Here is a 25,775-nt window from a genome sequence, read left to right on the forward strand (position 1 = left end):
TGACAGCATCACCTCCAAGCCTTCTTGCTCCAGCTGGCCCCAGGAGAGCAGGAACGTACAAGTTTATGCCTCTGACCTTATGTGAGGACAATATACAGGTTGCTGCCATGTTGCCAGGACAAGCTTCATATTTATCCATTTATTTTCAACTTCAGTCTGATACGTCTTCTGCCCTGTCCATGCTGGAATGGTCTATTCAGCACTGGTGGGTTTCAGATATATCTTGTGCAGCAAACTATTACTTATACAGAGAAAACATCTTGCGTTCCTTTACCCAAAGTCATTAGAGAGAGCTCTGTCTTGGTTTTAGAATTTGAATTGGAGTGTATCTATGCATGTACACGCACTGATATTAAATATTACACTTGTTTGTACTCCTCTCAATTTTTTATAAGCGTGAATTACTTCTTGCGTGTGTGAATAATATATCTTGCGGAATATATGTGCTTTAATGGCATCTTTGGGAATCTATGTACAATTTAAAGCACAAATTGTAAGAGGCAGTAGAAAATCTGTAACAATATTCTGCAGCAGAGATGTGTTTTGAAATTGAAACTTTTCTGTAAAGAGTGACCATATATTTTTTTTTTTTTTTATCTAGCTGTCCCATTTCCTCCAAGTCACCGTCTCACAGCTAAGGAAGTGTTTGATAATGATGGAAAGCCTCGTGTGGATATCTTAAAGGCACACCTTATGAAAGAAGGGAGACTGGAAGAGAGTGTCGCTTTGAGAATAATAACAGAGGGAGCTTCGATTCTCCGCCAGGAAAAGAATTTGCTGGACATAGATGCACCTGTCACAGGTTAGTGTGAAGTTATGGTGAGGGAAGGAATGGCTGGTGGCTGGGACATGTTTGGTAATGCATTAGTGCATGTGGCTTCCTAAGGCACTGAAAGGCAGCTTGAAAATCAGTGCTTCTCTCCAATACTTGATTCACTCTTTGTCTGCTCCCACTGGATAATGGAGGCCATCAGGCAGCTTGTAATTTAAAGGAAAGGATTACATCTGCTGAGACCTTTCTGTTTCTAAGGCAGAGAATATTTTTTAGTCTTCAGGAGAAAATCAGAACTACTTTCTGAAACTTGAAAAGTTACATGGCCTTTTGCACTGGGTATTAATTCTGTAATTTTATAGATGTTATTTATCATAGTAGGACTGTTCAAACATACAGACAGAACTGGGCTCTGGATGTTATGAAGTTCAACAAGGCCCAAGTATAAGAACCTGTACATGGCTTCGGGCAATCGCAAGCACAGATAATGGCTGGGTAGAAAATGGACTGAGAGCAGAGGTGATGAGAAGGACTTGGGAATGTTGGTGGATGAGAAGCTCAACATGTCTTGGCAATGTGCACTTGCAGCCCAGAAAGCCAACTGTGTCCAGCGCTGCATCAAAAGCAGCATGGGCAGCAGAACAAGGGAAAGGATTCTGTTCCAGCCCTTCTGCACTGGTGAGGAGACCCCACCTGGACTTCTGCATCCAGCTCTGGGGCTCTTGATATAAGGAGCCCATGAACCTGTTGGAGCAGGTCTGGAGGAGGTCCATGAAGATGCTCAGAGTGATGGAGCACTTCTCCTCTGCAGGGAGGCGGAGAGATCAGGGGCTGTTCAGCCTGGAGAAGAAAAGGCCTCAGTGAGACCATATAGCACCTTCCAGTATCTGAAGGGGGCCTACAGGAAAGTGAAAGAGGGAATTCTTACAAAAGCATGTAGTGACAAGGCAAGGGGGAATGTTGTCAAACTGATAGATGGAGGGTTTAGATGAGGTATTAGGAAGAAATTCTTTATTATGAGGGTGGTGAGGCACAGGCCCAGAGAAGTTGTGGATGCTCCATGTCTGGAAATGTTCAAGTCCAGGCTGGATGGGACTTTGAGCAACGTGATCCAGTGGGACTTGCCAAGACTATGATAGAGGGGTTGAAACTAAGATATTTAAGGTTTCTTCCAACCCAAACCATTCTGTGATTCTGTGAGAGAATTATGGTGTCAGATATAGTGGAAATTTTAATAAGATGTTAAGGCAAATAAGAAGTGAAAAAAAAAAAAATCAGCAGTTTATGTTGCTGGGGGAATTAATGAATTGTGCCGGTTGCAGAGCCCATCCTGCCCTTGACTATCAAACACTACCACCCACTCATTAATCCTCAGGAAATGCCTTATTTTTGAATTTCCTTCTCTAATTGTCTCCTGACTCTGCCTGCATTCTGAATGTATGAATGCATTTGCTTGCTCTGATGTGTGTCCTCCCATATTTTATTGTTGCTACTAGACATGAATGCATTTTTGACAACTTACTGATCTGTGGAATAGAAAGTTAACCTGGGGGGAAAAATATATCTTAATTCCAGCCAGTTTAAACTATGAAGCCAAAGTATAAAACCTGGTTTAAGAAGTCAGGTTCTTTCATCACTTTTGCTTCTCGAGAGCTCTGATAGAAGTACAAGAAATAGTCATTTATTGCAGAAGAAGGGTTACCAGTTTTTGTTAGCAGTACTGGTAACAGTCACCAAAAACTACATAGAAATAATAAAACCTTCATTTTCAGGAAACAGCCTCTGAAGCTGAGTGTAGTATCTGAACTAGAATGATGCACAAGTTATTATAGCTTGTAATTTTAAAAATTACATCCAACTAGAGGATTGTAGCTTGACCTGGAGAGGTAATGTGTATCATTTTTTATGTAATAATTAGCTTGTCATGCTGCTGTACAGTTCTGATGGAAAATATGTCAGTCATGTTGCAGCTCATGGATGAATAAAGAAAACAGAATGAATAAAAGGACCCTTAGTTTACTGAGAACAAAGTTGTGCAGATATTTTTTTTTTGACATTTCAGGATAAATGGAAGAAGTTGTAGAGGTACAGTACCCTTGTCCGTAACTAAGTGTCAGACACACATAAAATTCTGCCTTTTTTTTTTTTTTTTTGACTGTCATTTTTACTTTTTATTTTTTAAATCCATTGAGAGATATAAACTGTAGGAGGACAGCTCTGGTTTGCTGTGTCCCAGCTGATCTCCATAAGCCTATGCTTAATGTTCTCTCTCTCCCCTTTTAATTTTTCTCTTAAAATTTTTTCTTAAAAAAATTTGAAGGTGTTAGAATTGTTCTGAATTATATTTTGGGGATTGATCTCCTGAAGTTTACCCCATTGTATAACACTGGTATAATATAAGTCTTTGATTCTTTTTTCAGTTAAGCCTACACTTTGCTTTGTTCGTGCTTTTGAAATTATTCTCATGCGGTGATTGTGATACTGCAGCATTCTTCAGGGTGGCTGCTAGCTACTTTCTTTTAAGCCAGCATAGGAAAGCTGGGCTCCTGATGTGTGTTAGCAGGGTAGCTGAGAAGTGCTAATCTTCTGTATGAACAAACATGAAAGCTGTACTTATGAAAGTGATCATCAAAAGAAGGAAGAACTTAAATTGTGAGGGGGAGGTTGAGAAAGCTTGTGAGGCATGGTTGTTGTGGGCCTGACAATTTTCTTTTTATGAGTAGTATGACAGCAGGTGACTGGATAAAGAGAATATCAATTGACTGATGATGTAGTGGAAGTGCCAGGTGTACAGGCAGTCAGGAAATAGCTGTGCAGCAGAGGAAAGCTTTTTTCAACATTGGGAAGAACAAACAGAACTACTGATAGGGTGGTGTCATGGTTTGACACTGGCACAATGCCAGCACTCCCATGAAAATGCAACCTATCAATTGAATGCTGTGAAATGCGATCGAGAACAGAGCAAAGCAGGCCAAACTTAATAACAAGGGAAAAACTAGTACACTACTACTACTATAAAAGAAAAAAATGAAGGAAAAAAAAACCATACAAAATTTAAAATGAAAACCTTTCAAAACATTCCTCCTCCCACCACCCAACTCCAACAAACCACAGCGAGACACATTTGGACCCTTAATCAAGTCTTCACCCTTCCACATAATCAATACCGAGTCCATCAGGGGAGAGAGGAGTCCCCCTTGCACCACAGACCCCCAGGAAACACAGCTGCCGCCTCTTGTGTTTTCATGTCACACATGGCACTGCCCAGACACACTGGCCAGTGTGACACTCTCCTCTCCATGTCACAGTGCTCTCACCACCATGCATGGACAGAGACTGCTTATAGGGCCCCTTTAAGGATGCTCAGCCAAGGACCAACAGGAACAACAGTACAGTGTCTCATTTTGGGACTACAGTCCCCCCCATTTTCCCCTGGGGCCGAGGGTCCAAGAACAGAGATCGTCTTCTCTTCTTCCCTGAAGATGGAGGGCATCATCACACCCTCCTCAGCTTTTCTCTGTTCATTCCTGAACTGGTAGTTGCTGAAGGAGTCTCTTGGCTCACCATTGCATCCCCCTAAAATGCAATCTCTCTTGGAGGAAGGATTGGTTCAGTCTATGGCTAACAAGAGAGTCCAGCCAAAAGCCACTCCATCATCTCCCCCCAACCTTCTTTCCCTAACATCTGAGGTCCCAGGCTGTCTCTCTTTCCTTCAAGTTGAGGAGGAGAAATATTTCACAAAGCCTTCATTTCTCAGGAAAGGGTTAAAAGTTACAGACTCCCTGGACGGCTGAAATCTCTGCCCAGGACTCCATCTCCCATATCCCACGCTGGGCATCTTCCCCCCACCTCCGCCTCCTTCTCCTCTGTCGGCAAACTTCCAGGTGTCTGCAGGCTCTCTATCTCTTTCCCTCTAGATTGGGGGGGGGGGGGGGGGAAACAAAGACATCTCAGACGTTCTCCACCCTTCTGTCCGCAGGAGCTGGCCCAGCTCCGTTCCCGATCCTTCACCCCCTGGCCTACCTCTGCAGGCCACATGGCTCCCCTTCCCCACCTAGCTTGTGGCTGGGCAGGGGAGGTCTGTACCTTCCGATGACCGGAACCAAAGAGAGCGAATCCTCCTGGGAATTCCGCTTTTAACCCCTCTGTGTTCTCAGAGGCGTGTCCACCTTCAATTGGTCACCCCAAGTGTCAGTATCCAAACCTGACCCCTGACTGGATTGACCTCTTCCTTCCGAGAAAATTCTTTTCCCTTGTCAAACCACGACAAGTGGATAAGAAAATAAATTTTAGGATTCAATACAAGAGAAGCAATCTTCTTGAAGAATGACGATCATAAACCACTAATAACCCCCCCTAATATGGGGTTCTTTGTGAGAGAGGCATTCATCTTTTAGAAATATATTCCTGTCATTGGCTTTTTAAGATGGTGATCATCAAAAAGGAGAAAAATTGAAGAGTGTTACTATGGAAGTAATAGCATTGTGGATTATTAGAGTGATATACTTGATAAGTGTTAAAGATTATGAAAAGTTCTTTGTTAAAGTCTTGTGCAGCCATCCAGTCATTTGAAATTTCACTTTTTTTTATTTTAAGGGATGATAAAATTGTCATCAGAAGTATCAGAGTTATGTTTGCAAGTCATGTGCAATGAAGTGGGTACATACAAAGCCTGAATTTGAGTGAGAAGATGATAATTGGGTTTGAGTCATGCAAAGAGCCTTAATGTAAAATGCACAATCAATTATTTTGCATTTATGTATAAAACTTACTTTGTATCTGTGGTTAGCTAGAACCATCAATGTGATTGCCATTTGAATTAATACATTTTATTTTCAAATTTGGCAAGGCTGTAAGCCTCTGGAAGTATTCCTGATGAGCCCATTTGTGAGTGTAGCTCAAATTGTCATTGTTTGCTCCACACATACACAGTTCACTGCAGGTCTGGCTTACAGACACAGTGAACTGTTCCTGCAGTTACACTGGGTGCTGCTCACTGGTGGGAATATGCGTGAGCCTGAAATAAGAGGTTCCAAGTGCTCTGCTGTCAGGACTCTTCTTGCATCTGGGAAGTGTTGAGGCAATGTTCATCTGTACCTCTTACTTCATCCGTAACCTCTTCACTTGGAGAAATGAGAACTACATATGAAGCTTGTGTGTTTAATGAGGTTGATCTACCACTACAGTACAGGTGTTCAGTGGACAGATGTCTTTATGGCAGCCTTAGGATTTCCAGTCCTGTATTATGTTCATAACAGTATAATTACACATAGAGAAATTGGCTCATTTTTAATGTTTGGGGCTTTTTTTTCTAGAAGGCTGAGGAAATACATCTCTGAATCACTCTGATGGCAATATTTACTGAAGTCACACTCCAAAGTACACTTGGGAATGCCAGATTTATGATTGACTAGGTAGCCTTAATACAGATGTTCATTACTATACAGAGTGATCTTGGGCGAGTGATATACACTGCCCTTTCTTTGCATGATGACTGGCTACATGGTTTTATGGGCTCTCACTTCAACATATCTGAAATATGCTGCTTGGCTGCTGACCATTCTTAACTGCGTGCCAAGCATGTGTCCCTTTGTGCATGGGTGACTTTCTCTTTATGCTTTAATATAGGCCTCCTTAAATGGCATACATAACTACAGGATAGACCTAAAACTGTAAAGTTATATATTTATCTAATGTCTATCATTGCATATATTTGCTTGTACTTTTTAGATTATTTTCCTTAAGGAATATTGTTAATTTACAGATGATGAATAAAAATAGCATGATACCTCTTGCACATATGATTGCACAAGTGAATAAGCTTGTAAGATCCATATTGGTGCTTTAAGATAAGTCTCTTTTTCCCTGTTGGCATCTCTTTTAAAAGTAATTAATGTGTGTTCTTTTTTCTTGTCACACTTGATATATCTCATCTTTTGTGCTCAGTGTGCAGTCCTTTTTGCTAGTTCTGCCCATCAGTACTAACGAGTGTCCTCCAGTAAACTAAGAACATGAAAACCTATCTCATATGCACCTTTATAAAACTCTGCTTTTTCGTATGTGTACTGGAATATAATGTATTAATAATACTGAGGCAGCTGTCTATGTACAGTTCTCAACTCTGTTTGTGTGGCTGCCCCCCCAGCAGTGTCCGTGACAGTGGTTTCTGGCTTGGTGGCTGTAGCCAGGCTATGCGCAGGCACAGGGCCCAGCATCTGTTACTCCTTCAGTTAGAAAAACTGGAAAATAGGTTAAAACAGCATATGCTTTCACTCTAAACGTGCATCATTGAGGAAGTCCTGACTCTGTGTTAGCCTGTGTGCAAAGCTTTCTGAACTGCCAGGTGCATGCAGATTGGTAGATGAAGAGAGGAGAGCATCGGGGAAGACAGAATAAAAGCTTATTCTTGTCGTGTAGAAAGTGGCTCTCTCAGTCTCTGCAGAACCCCTTGGCTATGTTTTCTTCTACTAGTCCTGTTTTTGCAGCTTCCATGTGGTGGGTGTGGTGGGCGCAAGGAAACCACTGCTGTTTGCAGAGCCTTCCTTGGTATTCCTTTTGAATCATGTAATGTAAGTTAGGGTGTTTGTGCCTGATAGGTTTGGAAGTACTAACCTTGTGCATGCTAAGGGGAAATACACCCACTTGCACTATTATTGCACTCTTTGGGTGAAAAATTCCATTGGCTTGGTTGATGCCACAACATTATGGTGATCCAACTTTAAATACTTGAATTGCTTGTAATGTTTGTGTCTTTGTGAACACACAGAGTTTTTGCAATTCAGACTCTAAACTTATGAGAGGGAAAAGCTTGTAGGCATTTATGGACAAGCCTGTGTGGGAACAACTGTGACAGCTTGGGTGACCTTTGGAAACTGTTCTTTACAGGTCCATAAAAACTAGAGGGAAAGCCCTTTCCTGCCAGCATGTGCCTTTATGATCTGTGAGACTTCTAAATATTCTCTTGGGTGCATTTTTCCATGAAATGGTAGGGTGTCCTTGGCCTGAATTTTTCTTTATGTTCTGTATATATTTTTCCTTTGCCCAATTTCTCTTATTTGGTAGCATGAAATAATATAGTAGGTTGCTAATGCTGTGCAAGCTAAAACTTTGTAAACAGCAAGGATTTCAAGCTAAAGTATCAATGTTAAGATGAGTTAATAAAAGTGTTTATGCCTGCATTATATTATTATAATGTGAGAATAGCATTTAAAATGACATTGTAACATGCATGTGAATTTTAGCAAGCATGTGAATGATCTGGCCCAATCTGAGAGTCAAACGAAACCAGTTCCTTCTGACTTTTACCTTTTAAGCAGTTTAAGATAAAATTTCAGTGTGGAAGATAAGCAAGGTTGCTTATTAGAGACCTACAAGTATTGTTGGATCTATCCATATTTGCACAGCAGAGTTTGTTTGAAATTAACAGTTCAGTAAAAGTAATTATAGTTAAAATTTCTTAATTTCACACTTAGGGTTAAACCGTATGTACTGTCATCATTATTGAAGAAAGTATTGAATTCCCAGAATATGTACAACTAAAATTTTTACATATGTGCCGTGAAAAAAATCACACACATGATCAAATTGTAAAGTGTTATAATGCTGGTGTCTTCAGACACACAAGTCTTAAAGCTTAATTATTGGTTTGAAGCCTTGATACCTGCAACTTCTGAGGATAAAAATTGCATTTTTCCTTTATTTGCATTAAGACATTCAGTATAGTTATCTTTAAAAAGCATCTTGAATTTTGTTTGTGGTACTGAGAGTGAGCATGTGATGGGGTCTGCCCTCAGAACAGGACGCCAGTTACAGTACAACTCTTTTTTCTGTATCTTGGAGATGCATGAGAGTTGCAAATGTTCCTAGTATAACTACATCAGTTTGAGTTGCTATGTTACCAGTAACACCTGCGGCCTGGACACATTTCTGCAATTTAGTCTCGCTCTCAGATTAAGTAGCCTGCAGTTAATTCTCCTTCATCATATGAAAGTTAACTTTGCCTGGAGTGAGGTAATGTTTGACGTGAACTTTGACTTGTTTCTTTCTTAACATCAATTTACAATCTCATTTGCATAGATGAGATTTCAGCAGAACAGGCTGGAACTGGGAAGTGGAGGAAAGGGAAAGTATTAATAGCACCACCTACTCTTGTATCCATCTTGAAAACAAATGATAGTCCAGTTGTTTTTACATGTTTTTACTATATAAGAACAGATAGAAGAAGAAAGCAGAAGCAGCAAGAAGAAAGCAGATATGAGTTCTCAGATTAATTAGACTTTATGAAGAAATGTTTGCCATATCTAACACATTTTTAAAATGTGTTAGATATCCTCTTTTCTCGATGTAGCATAAACACAGTTTGCTGTTGCACAATTATTTCCCATTATGTTACCAGTGTTGCATGACATTCAACTACAGAAAACCTGCATTTAAACTTATGTTTAAAATAATTTACCATATAAACATACTGTTGAACAGCTAAAGTGAACTTGATTGGATCCTTTATTTGGGTTGCTGATTAAAACTACTCTAGCTATTTTGAATGCTTTATTGAGAACTCATAATGTAGCAAATCACTTGTGGCTTAAAATCTGGGTCTTCTATAAGAAGGTGAAGATGTAAGGCTGTATATAATCAGATTTTTTTATGTGTTCCTTCCCTAAGTGCTTCTGTTGGTTCCAGATATAGGTTGAAATATGTGTGCCTACATCCCTGGTAGAACAAAGCAATTGTGTCTTGTAGCTTAATTGAGCTGCTTCAGCCATTAGCATCTGACATTTTGGCAGAGCTGATGTTTTCTAGTAGCAGCTGCTTAAATCTATCATTATTGCCATGACAGTGGATACTACTGATGGTATTCTTTTCAACTACCTCAGTTGTTCTTATAAATGATCTATCTATGGTTCATGTTATTTGGTGCAAAAACTGTAGTCAAATTAGACAAACTGAAATTGTGGAATCTGATATTCCCTTCAGATAGAGACCTTAATTTGATGCTGTGAAATGGAAGATCAAATATATTTTGGGCTTCAAGTCAGCACAGAAATTGCATTGATTAAAAAATAACCACCAGCAAAAATACAAAAACAACTGCTTGCAAACACCTAAGCCTTAGGACTTTGTTCTTGCCATCTTTTATTTAGCGTGTGGGTGGTTCATCATGTAAATACTGACAGCACAGTATAGCACATTAGCATTTCTTCTACGACTATTCCAAGCAGACAGAATACATCATAGCAGTGCTGTTTATTATAGCTTCTCAAATATTTTTCTGAAACTTGTACATCAGGTTTTTTACTTGCTTTGCAATTTTGTAGTCAGTGGCACGGTTTGAGTTAGAACTGGGTCTTTGACACTTGGATTCTTTTTTGAAAATAAGCATGATGTTTGTATTGTGTAATCCTCATTTAAAAGAGTGACCCTTTGTTCTTGCCTTTTGTGTTCTCTGAGCTTTGCCCAGTTACTCCTCCTTTTCATTCTCACCTCAGTTAATTTAACTCAGTCTTAGGTTGTAGTCTATATTAGTAAGGGAGGTGGGAAAGCAGTGGGATCACTGCTGAAATCACAGCCACCCATGTTCCTCCTTCCATCCATTTTGGATGGATGGAGGAGCTACTGAAATGAGTAAGAACTAGAAGGAGGCAGAGGGAAATTCCAGCCTATGTTTGCCTCCCGCCTTGGAAATTAAAAAAATCTACCAGTCACAGATGAATAAAACAGAGTTCTCCATTTTGTTTGAATGTGAAATAATTACAGAGTCATGATTTTTATGTGTATGAGGCTTAAAGGGGGATTGATTTGGTCTTAATTAGACTGTACCTTCAACAGCTGTAGAGTTCCTGCAGTACAGAAATCAAGAAAAGGAGTCAGAGAAGTGTGAGGGGGCGGACTGATAGCAAGCCAGAGACAAACAGCATTTTATGTCAGCTGATGGTTGCCATTGGAGGTATCACTGTGTTAATCTGATTTGGGAATCGCTGTGAAGAGGTGTGCCTCTGTTGTTCGGAGTCTGGTTGTGCATTTGGAGTTAACACCAGCTGTCTCTTGTCTTCATCTGTGCCCTACTTTTGTGTGTCTAACCTTTCACCAAAACCTGCTGAGAAGCACTGGCAAGTGCAAAGGAGATAACTAATAGGTTCCTTCTTAAAGAGATACTATAAACATACTTGTCATCACTTAGAGCGTAAATCAGAGAACATTAGAAGTTGGAAATGATATTTACAGAGGGACGTTATTCTGGGGTGGGTGGTTCTTCTACTTCTTCCTGCCTTTACATGCTTTTGCATCAGCATTTTAATTATTCTAAGAAATACTACTAGAGCTGAGACAGATGCTTTCTCTATTTCGTTTTCTGCATTTATCTAGAGAAAACATTTCTAGAATAATTTTCTGGTGTATATAATATCCTCTGTGAAGATACTGCCTTTTTAAATGAAAAAGAAAGCTGCTATAGTTCAAAACCCTTTAATTAGTTATTAAAAAATATTCTTTTAAAATGTTCTTTACAACCTAAAAAATCCATGATACCCAAATAAATATTCCAGTTAGGAAGATCAGTTTTGCTGAAAAGGAACATCTTTTCAATCAGCAGTTGATTTCAGAAAGTCTTGGGAAGTGTCACAGGGGATTCTGGCAATAATGTACATGATTTGTACTGGTAGTGTGTCAAGCTATTATACTTTCTTTTGACACGGGTGCCATTATGTGCATCTTGTAGGGCATCAAAACATTAAATTGTGAGTTTCAAATTTTTCCTTGGTGTTCTCTGCACTGACTATGTTTGCACCTGCTTCTCTCTTCTCAGCTTTAGGCATCTAAATCTAGTTGAAATTAATGTATTGATACCACTTGGGGTGCTAATTTCTTCCTGATAAAATGTTCTTGGTAAGTGAAGAGGATCTTACTTCTCATGCACTAAAGTTTCATCATGAATTGAGTTTTCAAGAGGCATCTATGTCCTATGACATGTTGTCTTTCCCTGTCTTTATTGCATACTGAGCTTAGCAGTTGTGTTGAACCTTGTGGATTGCTTGGCTTACGTCACTGTTGTTCCTTCCTTTGAGATTTTCATAGATACAGCTATGTCATCTTTAAAGCAGTTTCAGGGCCTTTGTGTGAGTCAAAACCAACTACGGTGCTCAACACAAGGGGAGGTGCTGTGGAGAATCCTTCTTGCTCATTAAGTGTATCAGCATTACTGCTTTAAGATGATATTTCTGAGAGCTGCCATGTTGAATTTTTGACAGTCGTTCTTAGACCTCTTCTCACTCCAAGTTTACTTCTGCAAAAAAATTTACCTTTACAAGTGGAAAACACCAAAAAAGTATTGCTTCAATCAGAATAGGTTGAATATAGATGTCAAAATGAATGGCTTGTGAGAGTTCATTACAGGAGTTTATTCATCCAAACAAACAAAAAAAAATCTTCTGAGTAATCAAGGAGATAAAATTCAATGAACTGTCAGATTTATTCTTTATTAACCTGTATTAAGAAAGAACACTTAAAATGTGTCATTTTAAAAAACCTGAAGAAAACAACACATAGCACATTTCAGTTCATTTTTCATGCATGTTCTCCTTTGTATTTGGTGCCCCCTGTACATACAGGTCAAGAGCTTAGTGTGGCAGTGGGGGTTGGAGACATTGCTGGTGGCCATAGAAATGAATCCTGTGGCTTCAGCTGTTGACAAAGTGGCAGAGCACTTTTCATTTGCTTTCTGCTTGGCTTGATTCCTGTCACAGGCAATAGTTGGAGTTGTCTAGAGCACTAAATGATGAAAGCTAATGTAGCTTCTTTGTTCCACTTCATTTCCTTTGGTTCTCATCAGACTTTAATAGGGGGGAAAAAAGCCAGTCTCAATGCAGGGTACACAGCTTGAAAGTATAGAGAGGAAGGCCTAAGAACTGTTTGTGAGATCAGCCTGTATACATAAATATAGGTTATATTTTTTCACCAAAGAATCGGAAAAACTTATGTTGAAAGGGTAAAACTTGAAGAGAAAATAATGTTTAGATTCTGGACAAATAAGAAAATATTTGTCTCTAAAAGGTAGTTAATTAGCAATGCCTGTGGCAGGAAATAGCCAAAAATTGTACTTGAAAGGAGAAGTGCATGGGGTAAGAGTGTTGGGTAAGAGTTGGTTGCTCTCGAAGTACAATAAAGCAAGCATTGTTATAGATTTGGGTGTGGTTTGTGTGCTACATTTGTTACTGTAATGATTGACACCAGCAGATTAAGGATAGTTTTGTAGTCTGCTGTTTCTGGTAGAATTACTTGGAGTTAGGGGTGGTTTTTTGTTTGTTTTGTTTTCTTTAAGATGTCAGCTAAGGGAAATAGACTTTCTCATTATAGCGGAAAACCTGAAATTTCCAAATACATGTAGAGGTTAGTTACGGCCAAAACCACCTCTTAACAGGGGACCAGTATCAAATCTAATAAAATCCTGTGTAAATCAGTAGTCCCTCTTTGAAAATCCAGTGCATTGCCCCTAGATTTTAATTGTAAAAATAGAGAGGCATCATTACGGAGATTTGGGGAGAAGACATGGTGCAGAATACTTGTATGGCTCCCAGAATCCTTGTTGTGGGAACAATGTATTCCCAGTAAAATTATGATTTTAGCATTGGAAAATGACTTTCAAATCATTGACGCCAATCTAGGACTTCACCAGTGCTTGTGCTTTTTCTAGTCTAGAAGCTTGAGGCTTCAGAATATCAAGGCTCTTATCAAATGCAGGATCTCCTCTTTGAAGGCATGATCTTAAAATGTAACTGGTTGAAGATGCCATCTGGTGGCACGTGTTTGGTGTGTCTGGCTGCTTCCTGATGCGCCTGCCATCAAGGCCATATATTCTTCAATATGCAAGAGAGGAAGAGTAACCACAGTGATAAGGCCAGAACACAGAGGTCTCCAGCTGTTGCTAGGGGAACAGGCTGGAAGATGACCACAACTGTGGGAGAGCAGATAAGTATAAGCAATTAATGCCAGTCAGCCTTTTACTTTGGAGTCTCATTTTCTAAATAAGCATTTAAGAGAAATTTCAGCTTATCTTACTTGGGGAGGCAGTGAAGAATAAACTGGATTTCTGTTGGATTGAGGCAGCAGTGAAATAAATGATGAAGATCTGGAGCCTTTGCTTGTTGCAGATTTTTATGGTAGAAGGAAATGCGTTTCAATTGCATAAACAAAGCTTGGGGTTATGTGTGTGTGTTCTAAAACCTCAAGGTCTGTATATTATTTTATTTTTAAGAATATCTGGAATATGAATAGCACCTTTCCTAGTTCTTCAGTGAAGCTTTTTTGCTTTGAGAGCTTTTCAGGTCTAACATTAATTGAATGGGTAAAGGTTAAAACTTTATAGCAGAAGCAGTTATTAACTGTGCTGTTCAAGCAAAGTTACTCAGTTTAGCTAGTTTAAACAAAATCAAAGCATTAGTCTGCCAAAAAACATCTATCTTCTCATAACATTTGCAGGTTCTTTGGCACTTAATTCATCACACTCTTTCTCTAGGCACCAGTGACCTACTCTCCAGACTGCAGCTTTTTTCAGCATAAGTTTCATTCAGTAATGAAGATAATGCTATTTTTGTTTTGTTCTTCCTACATTATGCCCTTTTCTTAAAATAATTTAGGTTGACCAGTACCTTTGAAAATCACATTGTGCTGCCTCTTGTTCAAAACAGTGCCAGGTTCAAAGGTGAATCAGAGTAAATTCTGCCACTTCTCTTAATTAATCCATCTTCTTTCCACCTTAGACACATTCATCCTTCCCTTGTAACATGATGTTTCTGAACAGACCTCCTACTAGTCCAAGTGTTCTGAGGGAGGTTAACTCCTCACAAAAGCTATCATATTCTTCAAGCATCATGACTGTCCCTCATGACTATGTTTCTTACTGTCTTTCCCTGTTTTATCAATTATCCATATTGTCTGTTTTCCTCCAAGAACCCCAGTGACTCATCTGAGCTCAGACTGTTTCATTCTAAGCCTCTGAAACATTTATTTGATTCTTCATAGAGGAAGGACCATAGGCAGCTGCTTTTACCTTTTTGTTCTTTTCTGTTGGTGATTTTGTACTCGAAAAATCTGGTCCTGGAAGAGTCGTTGTCTGAGCACTGAGATGTCTCTTCTCTCAGGACCAAGTTCTTTCATGCTTCATGGGAAAGGCAATGTTAACATTTAAGCTGTCACGAAAAACTATTGCTCTGCAATGTGCAGTGGTGATTCTTCCCCATTACACAGAGTATGGAGGAGAGCCTGGTGTTTAGAGGCTGCTCTGGGTGCCAGAGCTGTTTCATCTGCACCTTCCTCGAGTACCTACCCTCAGTCTGCCTTTGGAATCACAGACCATTGCTGATGCAAGCATGACTTTGAAGAAAGAATAATAATGAAGAAGATGTGTTCAGCTGATGTGTCACTGTCCCAGGTGAATCTGTCTCAGGGATAGATATTATTTAAAATATTAATTCTGTGTCCTCAGGGACACCTAGGCACTGAATCTGTCCTGGAAAAGATCTGACTGGTACCTTAATTTCATTCTGATGTGGCACTAATCTCTTAAAAATTTTGGAAGTGAAGTATTTGGTTCAGCTCCTGTTAGTATATTGGGATATAGGGGTATAAAAAAGGGACTTCCCCGAAGTATCTTATTCACAGAAAAGCATGGAGAAAGGTATTTCAGTAGGAAGAGTATGTTTCTAGTTGCAGCAATTCATATTGACAAGAATTTTATTTTAAATTATCTAAATAATCTAAACCATTAGATGTTAATGGTTAGAATTTTTTTGTTTGGTATCTGTTCTGCTGCGTTTACATGTTTTCTTGTGAACTAGAAGCCTTTTCCAGTAAACAAATATTTATATCTAGAGTGTGTATCATATGTGATCCCAAAGCACAGTTGTTACAGCTGATAAATGTGTTGTGTGGGTGCTGTATTGGTTGTGAGGCTCTGATGTATTTGCGTGCATAGGGGGCATAGTGTAATTAACCACATTAAACTGAATAACACACAGCCTCCCCATTGTTTCTCTTTATGGATGTAATTAGATGCTGAGAGAACTATAGCAGGAAATGGGAACAGTTTCCTCCTGCCACCCCTCAAACAGGTTTTCAGTTCCAATTAAAATAAATTACATTTTCAACCAGAAGAGATTACTCACATGATATCTATGTCATTTATAAACAGGCATGGAAAGCCTGTTGTAGAAGTAAATATTAGAAATGAGAAAGAAAAGGAGAATAATTCAGCAAACTTAACCAATAGGAATTCAAAAGCTGATTCTTTAAATTGCTCAGTTCGTTTTCACTGAAAAATCTACCAGAGGTTGAGTAATGAGGCTTGAAAGCCTCATCACAAAATTTGAGGTATTAGAGATTTCTGTAGTTAAACTATATGATGTGCTTTGATACTTTGATGAAGGAGCAAAATTTCATAGTTTTATGTATTTTTTAAAAAAACTCTTTATCTTATGAGACTTCTTACAGAAGAAATAACTTTCTGCCCAACTCCTTCAAATTTTGATCCATCAGATGTTCCCTGTGTTCCATTCTTCACTGCTGTGACAATAGAACTTATAAAACAAACAGAATAAAACTCTTCATTATGATGCATTAAGGTGGAAGGATAAGATTTTTAATCATTCTTTTTGCTGAAATCTCATGTGTTTTGTGTCAAAATAAAACAGTTGTTTGGTTTTAAAAGAATCAGCAAGAAATGAGAAGAAAAACCACATAGTGAAAATCATGTGATAAAGGAAAACCTTAGTCTTTTCAGCTATGAAAAGGTTTTAAAACTGAGACTATATTTTCATTCTTAATAAACTATGTAAGAGAAACCAGCAATTCACTTACTAAATGTTGTCTAGTACATGAGCCTTTTATCCTCTTCCTGAGGATAAAAGGAGGGTAAGGTGGTCTAAGAAAGATTATTTGAGATGAGGAATTTTTAATTCTCTATTATCATCATACAATTCCAGTGACTTGTAAATCTTTTGATAGACATAAATGATGGCTGTCTGTTTAGCTTAATCATGCAGAAAAGGTTAATACAATCAAAGGAAAAAAATGCTGTTTCCTTTCCTTTCCTTAATTATTCTGACTGTTTAGGAAGGTTTAAATATCATTGTAAAAAATAATTACTATATTAATAACACTGTTTTCTATATGTGGAAAGTCTTCATTTCCATGGCTCCTTAATCTGGGTCTTCAGGTACCTGCTGTGTACATTATGTCAATACATTAATCAAACATAGGGGGTTGTGGTGTGGGGGAGATTCTTGAATCAAGCAGAAGGGAGCAAGTGTATTTCTTAAATACCATGCAGGTGTATATTTTTCAGTAGTTTCTTACTCTGAAGATGCAGTCAAGCTGTGTAAGTGTATCTAGTGGAGGAAGACCTTGATAATGCTAATGCTTGATGGTCTTTTATTGTTATCTCTGCACACTCTCTTCTCCATTTCATAAATGGACTTTTGAAGCACTTTGTACAATGCATTTTGGAGTCCAAATTCAGTAGCCTTTGATACTTTTTGCAGGAGAGAGAACTCCATCCTCCAAAATATGTGATCTACAGCCTGTCAAGTACAGTAATTCGATGGTTATGGCTGGTAGACTGTCTTGATTTTAGATATAGAAAAAAAAAAACCAAAAAAACAAACCTCAAAACAAAACCAAAAAAACCCCCAAAGGATCGCCTCAGTTTTTGGATAGAAAAAGCAGAAAGAGAAACTAGCTGATCAATACATGCTTTTCACACCGGGGTTTGGAGCAGTCTCACCTTTCTCTGAGTTTTCAGAATGGCTTATTTTGTGATGTTTAACATAAAGATGATAATGAGTTTTAAACTGAAAATACGAGCTGCATTTGGAAGATTTCATAGCAGTTCCTGTCTCTGCAATTGTGTGGTAAACTTTTAAGTAAAAGCATTGCAATGACAATTCAATTGGAAAATTAATGGCACAGTGTGGAAAATAGCTCATTCTCCTCCCACTTCTTCCCCATCCTTTCATCTACCACAGTATCTAATTCCTGGCAATCTTCTTATTTTCTCTGCAATTTTCCAGCATCCTTGATGATATCGGAAAAAGTACAAGTCTTAATTGCTTCCTTTTTTGAGATGTATGAAGAGATTGCTCTTCATACTTCTTTTTTTTTATGTGTTACATGCTGATGCTTTTTTGGGGTTTAAAATTAAAATGCTGAGACATTTTTTTCAAAACTGGCTGTAGTAGTAAATTCAGCTCATTACATAAGGAGTTTAGAGCATGTTCTTGTACTGTCACTGCTGTTAGTTTGCCAGCCACGTAACTGCAAATACCTTTTTTGGTCTGACACAATCACTGAGTTATTATAATGCCACTATAAATATTGTTGGTTGAAAAGACCAAATTAAGACCTGCAGAAGATGTTTCCTCAGCTGAGCAGAACTGGGCATGTAGATCCTCCATTTTCCTTTCACCTCCTGAAATTCTGGGCCACTGTAAGTGACCCTTTCCTCTGTGGTGGCTGTTGACCTCTTGAGTGGCATTTGTGGCCAGCTGGGCTGGCTGTTGGTGTTCTGTGGCAGCAGCCTGAGCTGCTCACTGGCTGGCATGGGTCCCTGGGCTGGGGAGCTCCCCTGGACGCACTCGTGTTCAGCTCTTCCAGCTTGCTAAGCCCACTGAAGTCTAAACTGGCACAAGTCCTGTAATTTAGTGTGGTGCCTGGCTTTTTGCTGGTTTAGTACACTTTAACAGTTCATTTCACTTGAGGATGTCTGAGACCAGGAGCAGGAGTAAGGGAGCAAGGGGAATTGCAGTGGCCAGGAGCATGATTGGCTGTTGCTGCAGATCCAAAGGCTGAAATGGCATTTTCTTATTAGGGGAGTTGAAGGTATTCTATCCTTTCTTTGAAATAAATTATTTTTCTCAATGCTTGAGAAAGAATACCTGGTAATCAGTATCAGTACCTGGTAAAGTCAAATATATAGTCTGGGCATGTTCAATACACTTTGACTGTGTGTGTAATGCTTTTAAAATTTTCCTATGTTATGATAGTGAAATTATAGGAGTAATGCATCATTTCTTGAAAATAAATTAGCTATGATCCTTAAATTGCTACTAAATGGAAAATCTGCTGATGTTTTTTTGAATATTTGCAGAATAATACTAAACTCGATATTTGAGTCATCCTGTGTCAAATGAGCTGTGATGCTTTTGTCATCAAGAAATTCAGTATAGCGTGATGCTTCTTCACTATGATTTCTATCTGGTAAATATACAAAAATTGTACTTGTGAAATTTGCTCAAAACATGAAAAGATTGAATATGCTTTCATGGAAATAATTCTCTGTGGAACCAGTATAAGGGAGGAGCTAGCTCTTCAATTCTAGGCTTAAAGAAAATCAAATCGGTGTGTGTGTATGAAATACACAGGATACAAAGCTTACCCACTTTCATCTGGGTTTCAGGGACTTGTCTGTATATGTGCACACTTACTGCACTCTATGTGGTGAACCATCAGACAGTGCATCCATTTGACTCTTGGAAGCTATTTTAAATGGATCCATTAGAATGGGTCCAGAGGAGGCCATGAAGATGCTCAGAGTGTTGGAGCACCTCTCCTGCAGACAGGCTGGGAGAGCTGGGGCTGATCAACCCAGGAGAAGAGAAGGCTCTGGGGAGACCTTACAGCATCTTCCAGTACCTGAAGGGAGCTTATAAAAAAGGAGGGAGAAGGAGTTTTTATATTGACATGTTAGGACAAGGAACAATGCTTTTAAACTGAAGGAGGGCAGGTTTAGATTAGGTATTAGGAAGAAAATCTTTGCTCAGATGATGGTGAGGCACTAGAACAGGCTGCCCAGGGAAGTTGTGGATGTTCATCTAGTGGGGGCTGTCCCTCCCCATGGTAGCAGGACTGGAACCATGGGATTCTTAAGGTCTCTTTCAACTCTAGCTATGTTGTGAGTCTGTGATTCTGTATTTGTGATGTTTTTAGAAAATAAGGGAATATTTTTCTTCAAAAGTAACAACACTACATGTGCCAGTGCTCAAAATTATAGCATGGATTGCAATTGTGTTTGTTACTTGTATACTAAATAATTATTATTTTATTAGATAAATATTCTTTTATTAGATTATTTATTAGATACATCTCTTGATGAGGCGTGTCCATATTTTGCTGCAGGTTTCTCAGCATTTTGAATAGCGTCCTTGCAAGTTTCATTTTCTGATACTCCAAGGACTATCAGTTTAAAAAATAAATTTTGGTGTCTTAGCATCCATTTACTCCTTTTTCTTCTTTTCAAAGATTATGAAGACTTTTTGTCTGTAGTGATAAAGGATATGTTTGCTCTACGTTGTATCCTCTTTATCATAGAATTAGAGAATTGTTACCTCTAAGATCATTGAGTTCAACCAGTTTAGCATTAGAACACAGCAGTACTGTGTTCTAGTGCTAAAGCATGTCCTCAAGTGCCACATCCACACGTTTTTTGAACATTTCAAGGGATGGTGATGTCACAAACCTGGCAACCTATTCTAATGCTTGACCACCCTTTCAGTGAAGAAATTTTTCCTAATATCTAATCTAAACCTCTCCTGGCACAACCTGCTTTCAGACATTCATAGAGAGTGACAAGGTCTCCTCTGAGACGCCTTTTCTCCAGCTTGAACCATCCCAGCTCCCACAGCTGCTTCTCATCAGATTTAATCTCTGAACTTCACCCGTTCCATTGCCCTTCTCTGGACACCTTCCAGCACCTCAATCTCTTTCTTGTAGGGACAGCCCCATAACTGAACACAGGAACTCTGGCCTCCCCAGTGCCAAGTACAGGGGGATGGTCCCTTCCCTGGCCCTGCTGGCCACGCTGTTGCTCATACAGGCCAGGATTTGCCCTTAACTTGCCAGCTGACCTCATCTAATGATTGCCAACATGTATTTAACATGTTCAATTCTGATGGGAAGCCTTATGCTATTTTTTTGATCTAGGCTGTGGAGACTTGAAGTGATTTTTTTGGTGTTGTCTCTTCCTCTCTCTGTCGTCTTCTTTTGCAGAATCTTAAGCAGTTATTGTGGCATTCTCAGCCTTCCTAGTACAGGCACTCAGCATTGTCTGTTTCTATTTCATATCTGGATGAAGACTGTTTAAATGCCTAGACTGAGGACTATTTAACTCTCTTTAAATTAGTTTATTAAATTTTCTTTCACCAGCACCTCTTGCTGACAGTATGGTGGGGGGAAGAAAGTTAAACTTCTCTTTCTGGGGAGAATTTGATGCACTTTCTTTCAGGTGCTCTCTTAGGTTAGAAAATAGTGTCTCTCAGCCAGGAAAATATAAATCACCCAGAAATATCTGTTTCTTAAAGCATCATGCCATAAGTTTTTGGAGCAATCTGTGTTGTACTAAGTCATGTCATATCGAAAGCAGAGCAGTGCCTTTGCCTGGTCCAAAGCCCTGTGCAAATTCTCATCCACTTGTCTTCTACATCTCCTTTCTGTATCAGCTTTCAAAGATAAAAGCAACCAACCTTCTGTTCACTTATCTCTGCTTCCTCAATGCATCTGGACTTGACTCTTCCCACTGTTTCTCTTTGCTGTCTCTGGAGCTCCCTTCCTCTCCTGGTCACTTCCTTTCCTCAGAAACATGTGGAATCCATGCAAGTTTTCACTTTATCTCAGCTGCCCTTTAAATGCTTTGTCTATGAGCTGATATATGGATAATATAGAACTTCCTCTGGAAAGTTTTTTAGGTTTGTGAAACTGAGTTGCTGATTTTTGATACCAGTGTGCCAGTTCTTTATCAGCTGTTGTGGTCCGCATTTGATGTTTAAAACATCAGAGCCCCCATAGAGAAGGTGGAGATCTTTTACCTACAAATAAATCAGGAGCAAGGCAGTAACTCGTGTCCTGCCCCAGAAAGTCAGATCTGCCCTTTAAAGTTTGGGAAATGCCTTTGGAGGCAAGGTGCTCCAAAGAGCTCCAAAGACAGATGGCTGAGACATCCCTGGCCTGGATGTAGGCAGGTGCCTTGTGAAGCCTCAAGGCACACAACCTCTCAGCTGCTGGAGAAAGGTTCCATCCACCACCTGTGGCAGCAGCTAGTTATATCTGCGGCAATGCAAATGCAGTTTTTCCTTTTTTTTTTTTTTTTTTTTTAATAGATTTTATGAAGGTTCATTATAAACAGAGTTGAAAGGACTTGCATTTTAAAAAGAAAAGAAATCTCTTTTTAGTTCTGCCTTTAATCCAGGTCACTTCAATAGGCTCACAGTGAATCTCATAGAGCTGCCTTAGTACCTGTTGAATATTCATCTGCATGAAGGTAACACAAAGTTTCAGTTTAACAACCTGTTTAAATTGACTCCCAGGGTGTGAGGAAATGTGAAGATGCATTTCTTAATCTCAAGTATGTTTGTTAAAAATTTTTGGTACATTCTGTAGAAAGATTCAACATTAAAAAAAGAAAAAAAACCTGGCAAAATCATAATGTAAAGGAGAGTGCCTGTCTCTTCCCTCCAGGAAAATGGAGCCTGCTTCAGATGTCTCTGAATTAGGGATAATTAAACTTCGTGAGTTTGAGAGGGTTTTTTAAAGTTCAATTAAAATACTTCTGTTTACAAAGCAACTTAATTTTACTACAGTTTTCATCTCAGACTTTTTTTACAACTCATGCAGTTTTGGAATTAAACAGGTAAACTGCATTAGCTCCTGGTATGGCTTCTGAAGCTTTTAGGCCTTTTTTTGCATCTTGTGTCCCATAATGTGAAATATGGTTTTCTGCATTTGGTAATGCTAATAGTAGTACTGCAGCAAAAGATGGAATAATGCTATTTAGTGATTTTAGACATTACATCCAGGATAGACTTCAGTAACAGATGTGACACCATAGAATCACCTAGTATAATATCTCATTTAAAGGGATGTTTAATGTCTTTTCTCCTCTGGAATTAGATGTCAAAAGGCCATTTTTCCCAACTTGGAAATTGGGCTTTTGTGTGGTTTTCTTCCATTTGAAGAATAATGAACTTCAAATTCATTTAGTGAGGTTGATTTTTCAAATAAGAATGACAGCAAGTGCAGTTTGCTGTGGTTCTCAAAGGAAACATAAAGCTTGGCCCCCTGCTTAATGGATGGCTGCTGTTAGTCCTGAGCAATGAGTTCTGCTGTAGTTAATATTTCAAGACTAGGCAGAGGGTTTGCTGGAGAGTTTTCATGTAGTGTAGTGGGCTCTGGTCTTGGGAACAGCTTAAGAGCTCAGTACCCATGTGAACTGTGACAGAGGGAACACAAATCACTCTGTGCCACTGCTGATGTTTGCAGAGCTTTCAGCTGTGGTTTTCTTATTAACATTTTATTCCAAATATTTTTCTATCAAATATCTTTTAGGTGTCTCCTAATTTTGTAATAGCATACACACAAACTGTAACTAATTATTCTTTAAGTTACTTCTGTCCCAAAGTACAGTATAACAGTACAACCTTCCTGCTTGGTATTTCTAGAAGCTGGAGAAAGTTATTCCGAGTTCTGTTAATTTTTTTATTCCATGAGGTGGCTGTGGTATGTAGCAGGAAGTATCATAGAGACCTTGGTGTTAACACTGTTTTGGTTCCTACATTAGTAGCAACTTTGTCTGGAATGTAATTCCAGACAATGAAAAGTGCCTTTTCCAGTCCTTATTTTGTTTGTTAGCTCAGTATATACTGCCTGGGCATACTGATAGCTCTTGGCAGCTGTTTGCTCTTGTTAGCATAAACAGCCACTAATTTTTTGCTTTGCCGCAGTATCCTCTGTGGAAGCAACCACTTGTATTGGCCCCTAACACAGTTTTGGGTGGCTGTATTACTGAACATCTTCCCTGTGATGATATTTTTGTCACTGGATTGTCTCTCAAAGGAGAAGAAAACAGTTATTTCTCATAGGCTAAGTGAAGCTTGTCGTAGCTGTGATTTCCAGAGGTTGTAGGGGGAACAGTGGCTGAACTCTGTTGTGGTAGCCATTTCTGGGGAAGGGCATATGGGTGCATGGTAATTACTGGAAAATTTATGTTTGGTTAATAAACTAACTGGAAGTTTTCTAAGGAAAGCTAAAAAAAGCAAAACATTATTTTGTGAGTTGGCCTAAGAAGAACATGTCAACCTATTAATTCCTTAGTCTAAACATACCTGGTGATCCTGCTCTTTGACATGTTGCTATTCCCCTTCTTTAATGTTGGGATCAAGCACAGTGAGAGGCTGCAAATGCTATTTTATACTGTTCAGAACAGATGAACCCTCAGTGGTATTAAACCTCTAGTTTTTATTGTGTTTCCTCTAGTATGTGTGCATCTCTCCCCCCTCCCACTAGTTCTGTTCATTTAGGCTGCTTTTTCTTACCAGCAGAGATGAGTAAGAGCTAAAGACTGACCCAGTTCAGATACTGTGATGGAAATGAAAAGGAACAGGTACCTCTGGGAACAGCAGGACATGTTTTCTCTTTAGTATGGCTAGATATATTGCTCCAATCTTTGTGCTGAAGACTTAAACCCTCATATGCCGAAAAACCTGGAAAATTAGGTGGTAATTAGTATTCTCTTGAAGCATGTAGAAGTTTGAGGCTTTATTCTTTCAAAAGGTATGTTAATTTGGTGTTTGTCAGAAAGGTTATGTGAGGAGCTGGCCCACATGTAGTACCCTGTGAAGGCAATGGGATATGGATGAAATATGTAGTTTGCTTGTTTACTATTCAAACGAACACAAAGTTAACAAACAATACAAATTACAATGGTAGCGTTCCAGAAAACAGAAGATTTCGGGGGTTAGAAAGGTAAATTGAAATGGATTATGAGCTCCCAAGAAACAACATCCTAGCAAATGGTAGGATATGAAGACTGAGTTAATTTTCTTGTACTCTATTTTTTTATTCCACCCCAAGGATTTGTGTATAATGATGTGTGCAGTGGGCTGTCTGTAGCCAAAGCCATTTAGAAAGTAGTCTGCCTAGGTCTTTGTCTCATACTACTGAAATGGACAAGGGACAGAATCAGACAGATGTTAAAAGGTTTTGAAAAGGTCCCTGTTCATACATGCTGACAAAATTAATGAGGCGCATCTCACCTCTGAGCATAATTTTTATATGCAGTTTATGCTTCTCAATTTAAAAAAAGACCCCTTTTTAATTCTTTCCCTTTAAGACAAATATTTTGTTTACTTGTTCAGACTTAACTATTGACTATACCTTAGGAATTCTAAATTAATTTAGAGCTTTCATATATGTATTTTCTATCTGTTCCAATGAGAAGTTCATGGTGCTGATGTGAAAAGATCCATTAATTTTCTGCATGAGTTTAGAGCACTATAGAAAAATATAGCAAATTGAACCAAAATAAAATAACCAAGAACACCTTCATTACTAAACACTGTAGAAACAAGAAAGTGTATATGTAATGTATTAAAAACAGAGTGTGTATTTGTTCTACAGGTGCATCCTAAATGAATAGAAGTACTGCGCAGAAGTACTTTTTCCTTTTTTTTTTTTTTTCTTGACGTAAGTTTTTAATGAAGTTGCTTCCACTCAGGTGGTCAGCATCTAAAACCTGTAGACCAGATGGTTCTCCCCAGGAGAGTGAAATGCAGAATTGTAGAGTGCAATCTAATGGTGCCAGGCCATGCAGGACAATCTGCTGCCTGAGCTTGCCTTAAAAGCAAAACAGGAATAACCCAGAATTAACAGATGAAAAATGGTAACTGGCCAAACTGGGGCAGAACATAATTTACTGGATTATTTCTTGGGGAACACAAAGCAATACTTGAATAGCAGCAGACGAGAATGAATTTTAAATATATAATTGTGCTTGAGGTTAACTTGCTGCTTTTACCTATTGAGTTGCTAAACATTACAGTGGGGTAGGACAACTGCTTTTAAAATCCATGCCCCTATTCTGTGATAAACCCATAAATATGTGTCTTGCTGAGCATCAGCAAATAGATGTAGAAGGAGTACCTCCCTTCCTGGTCTTGGAGAAATCCTTGTAAATCTTGTGGTTTTT

General features: G+C 38.9%; 1 protein-coding gene across 3 annotated transcripts in view; it reads left to right on the forward strand.

Annotated features, from left to right (window-relative positions):
• Positions 1-25,775, forward strand: part of PPP3CA (protein phosphatase 3 catalytic subunit alpha) — a 172,289-nt gene that overhangs the window by 69,989 nt on the left and 76,525 nt on the right. For all 3 annotated transcript variants that reach the window (XM_072928555.1, XM_002193110.7, XM_030271676.4), the window contains exon 2: positions 602-802. In XM_072928555.1, coding sequence (XP_072784656.1) covers positions 694-802 — 109 coding nt within the window. In that variant the 5' untranslated portion in view covers positions 602-693. The remainder of the gene's footprint in view (positions 1-601; positions 803-25,775) is intronic.

This window comes from Taeniopygia guttata, chromosome 4, assembly GCF_048771995.1.
Source record: "Taeniopygia guttata chromosome 4, bTaeGut7.mat, whole genome shotgun sequence".
Lineage (NCBI taxonomy): Eukaryota > Metazoa > Chordata > Aves > Passeriformes > Estrildidae > Taeniopygia > Taeniopygia guttata.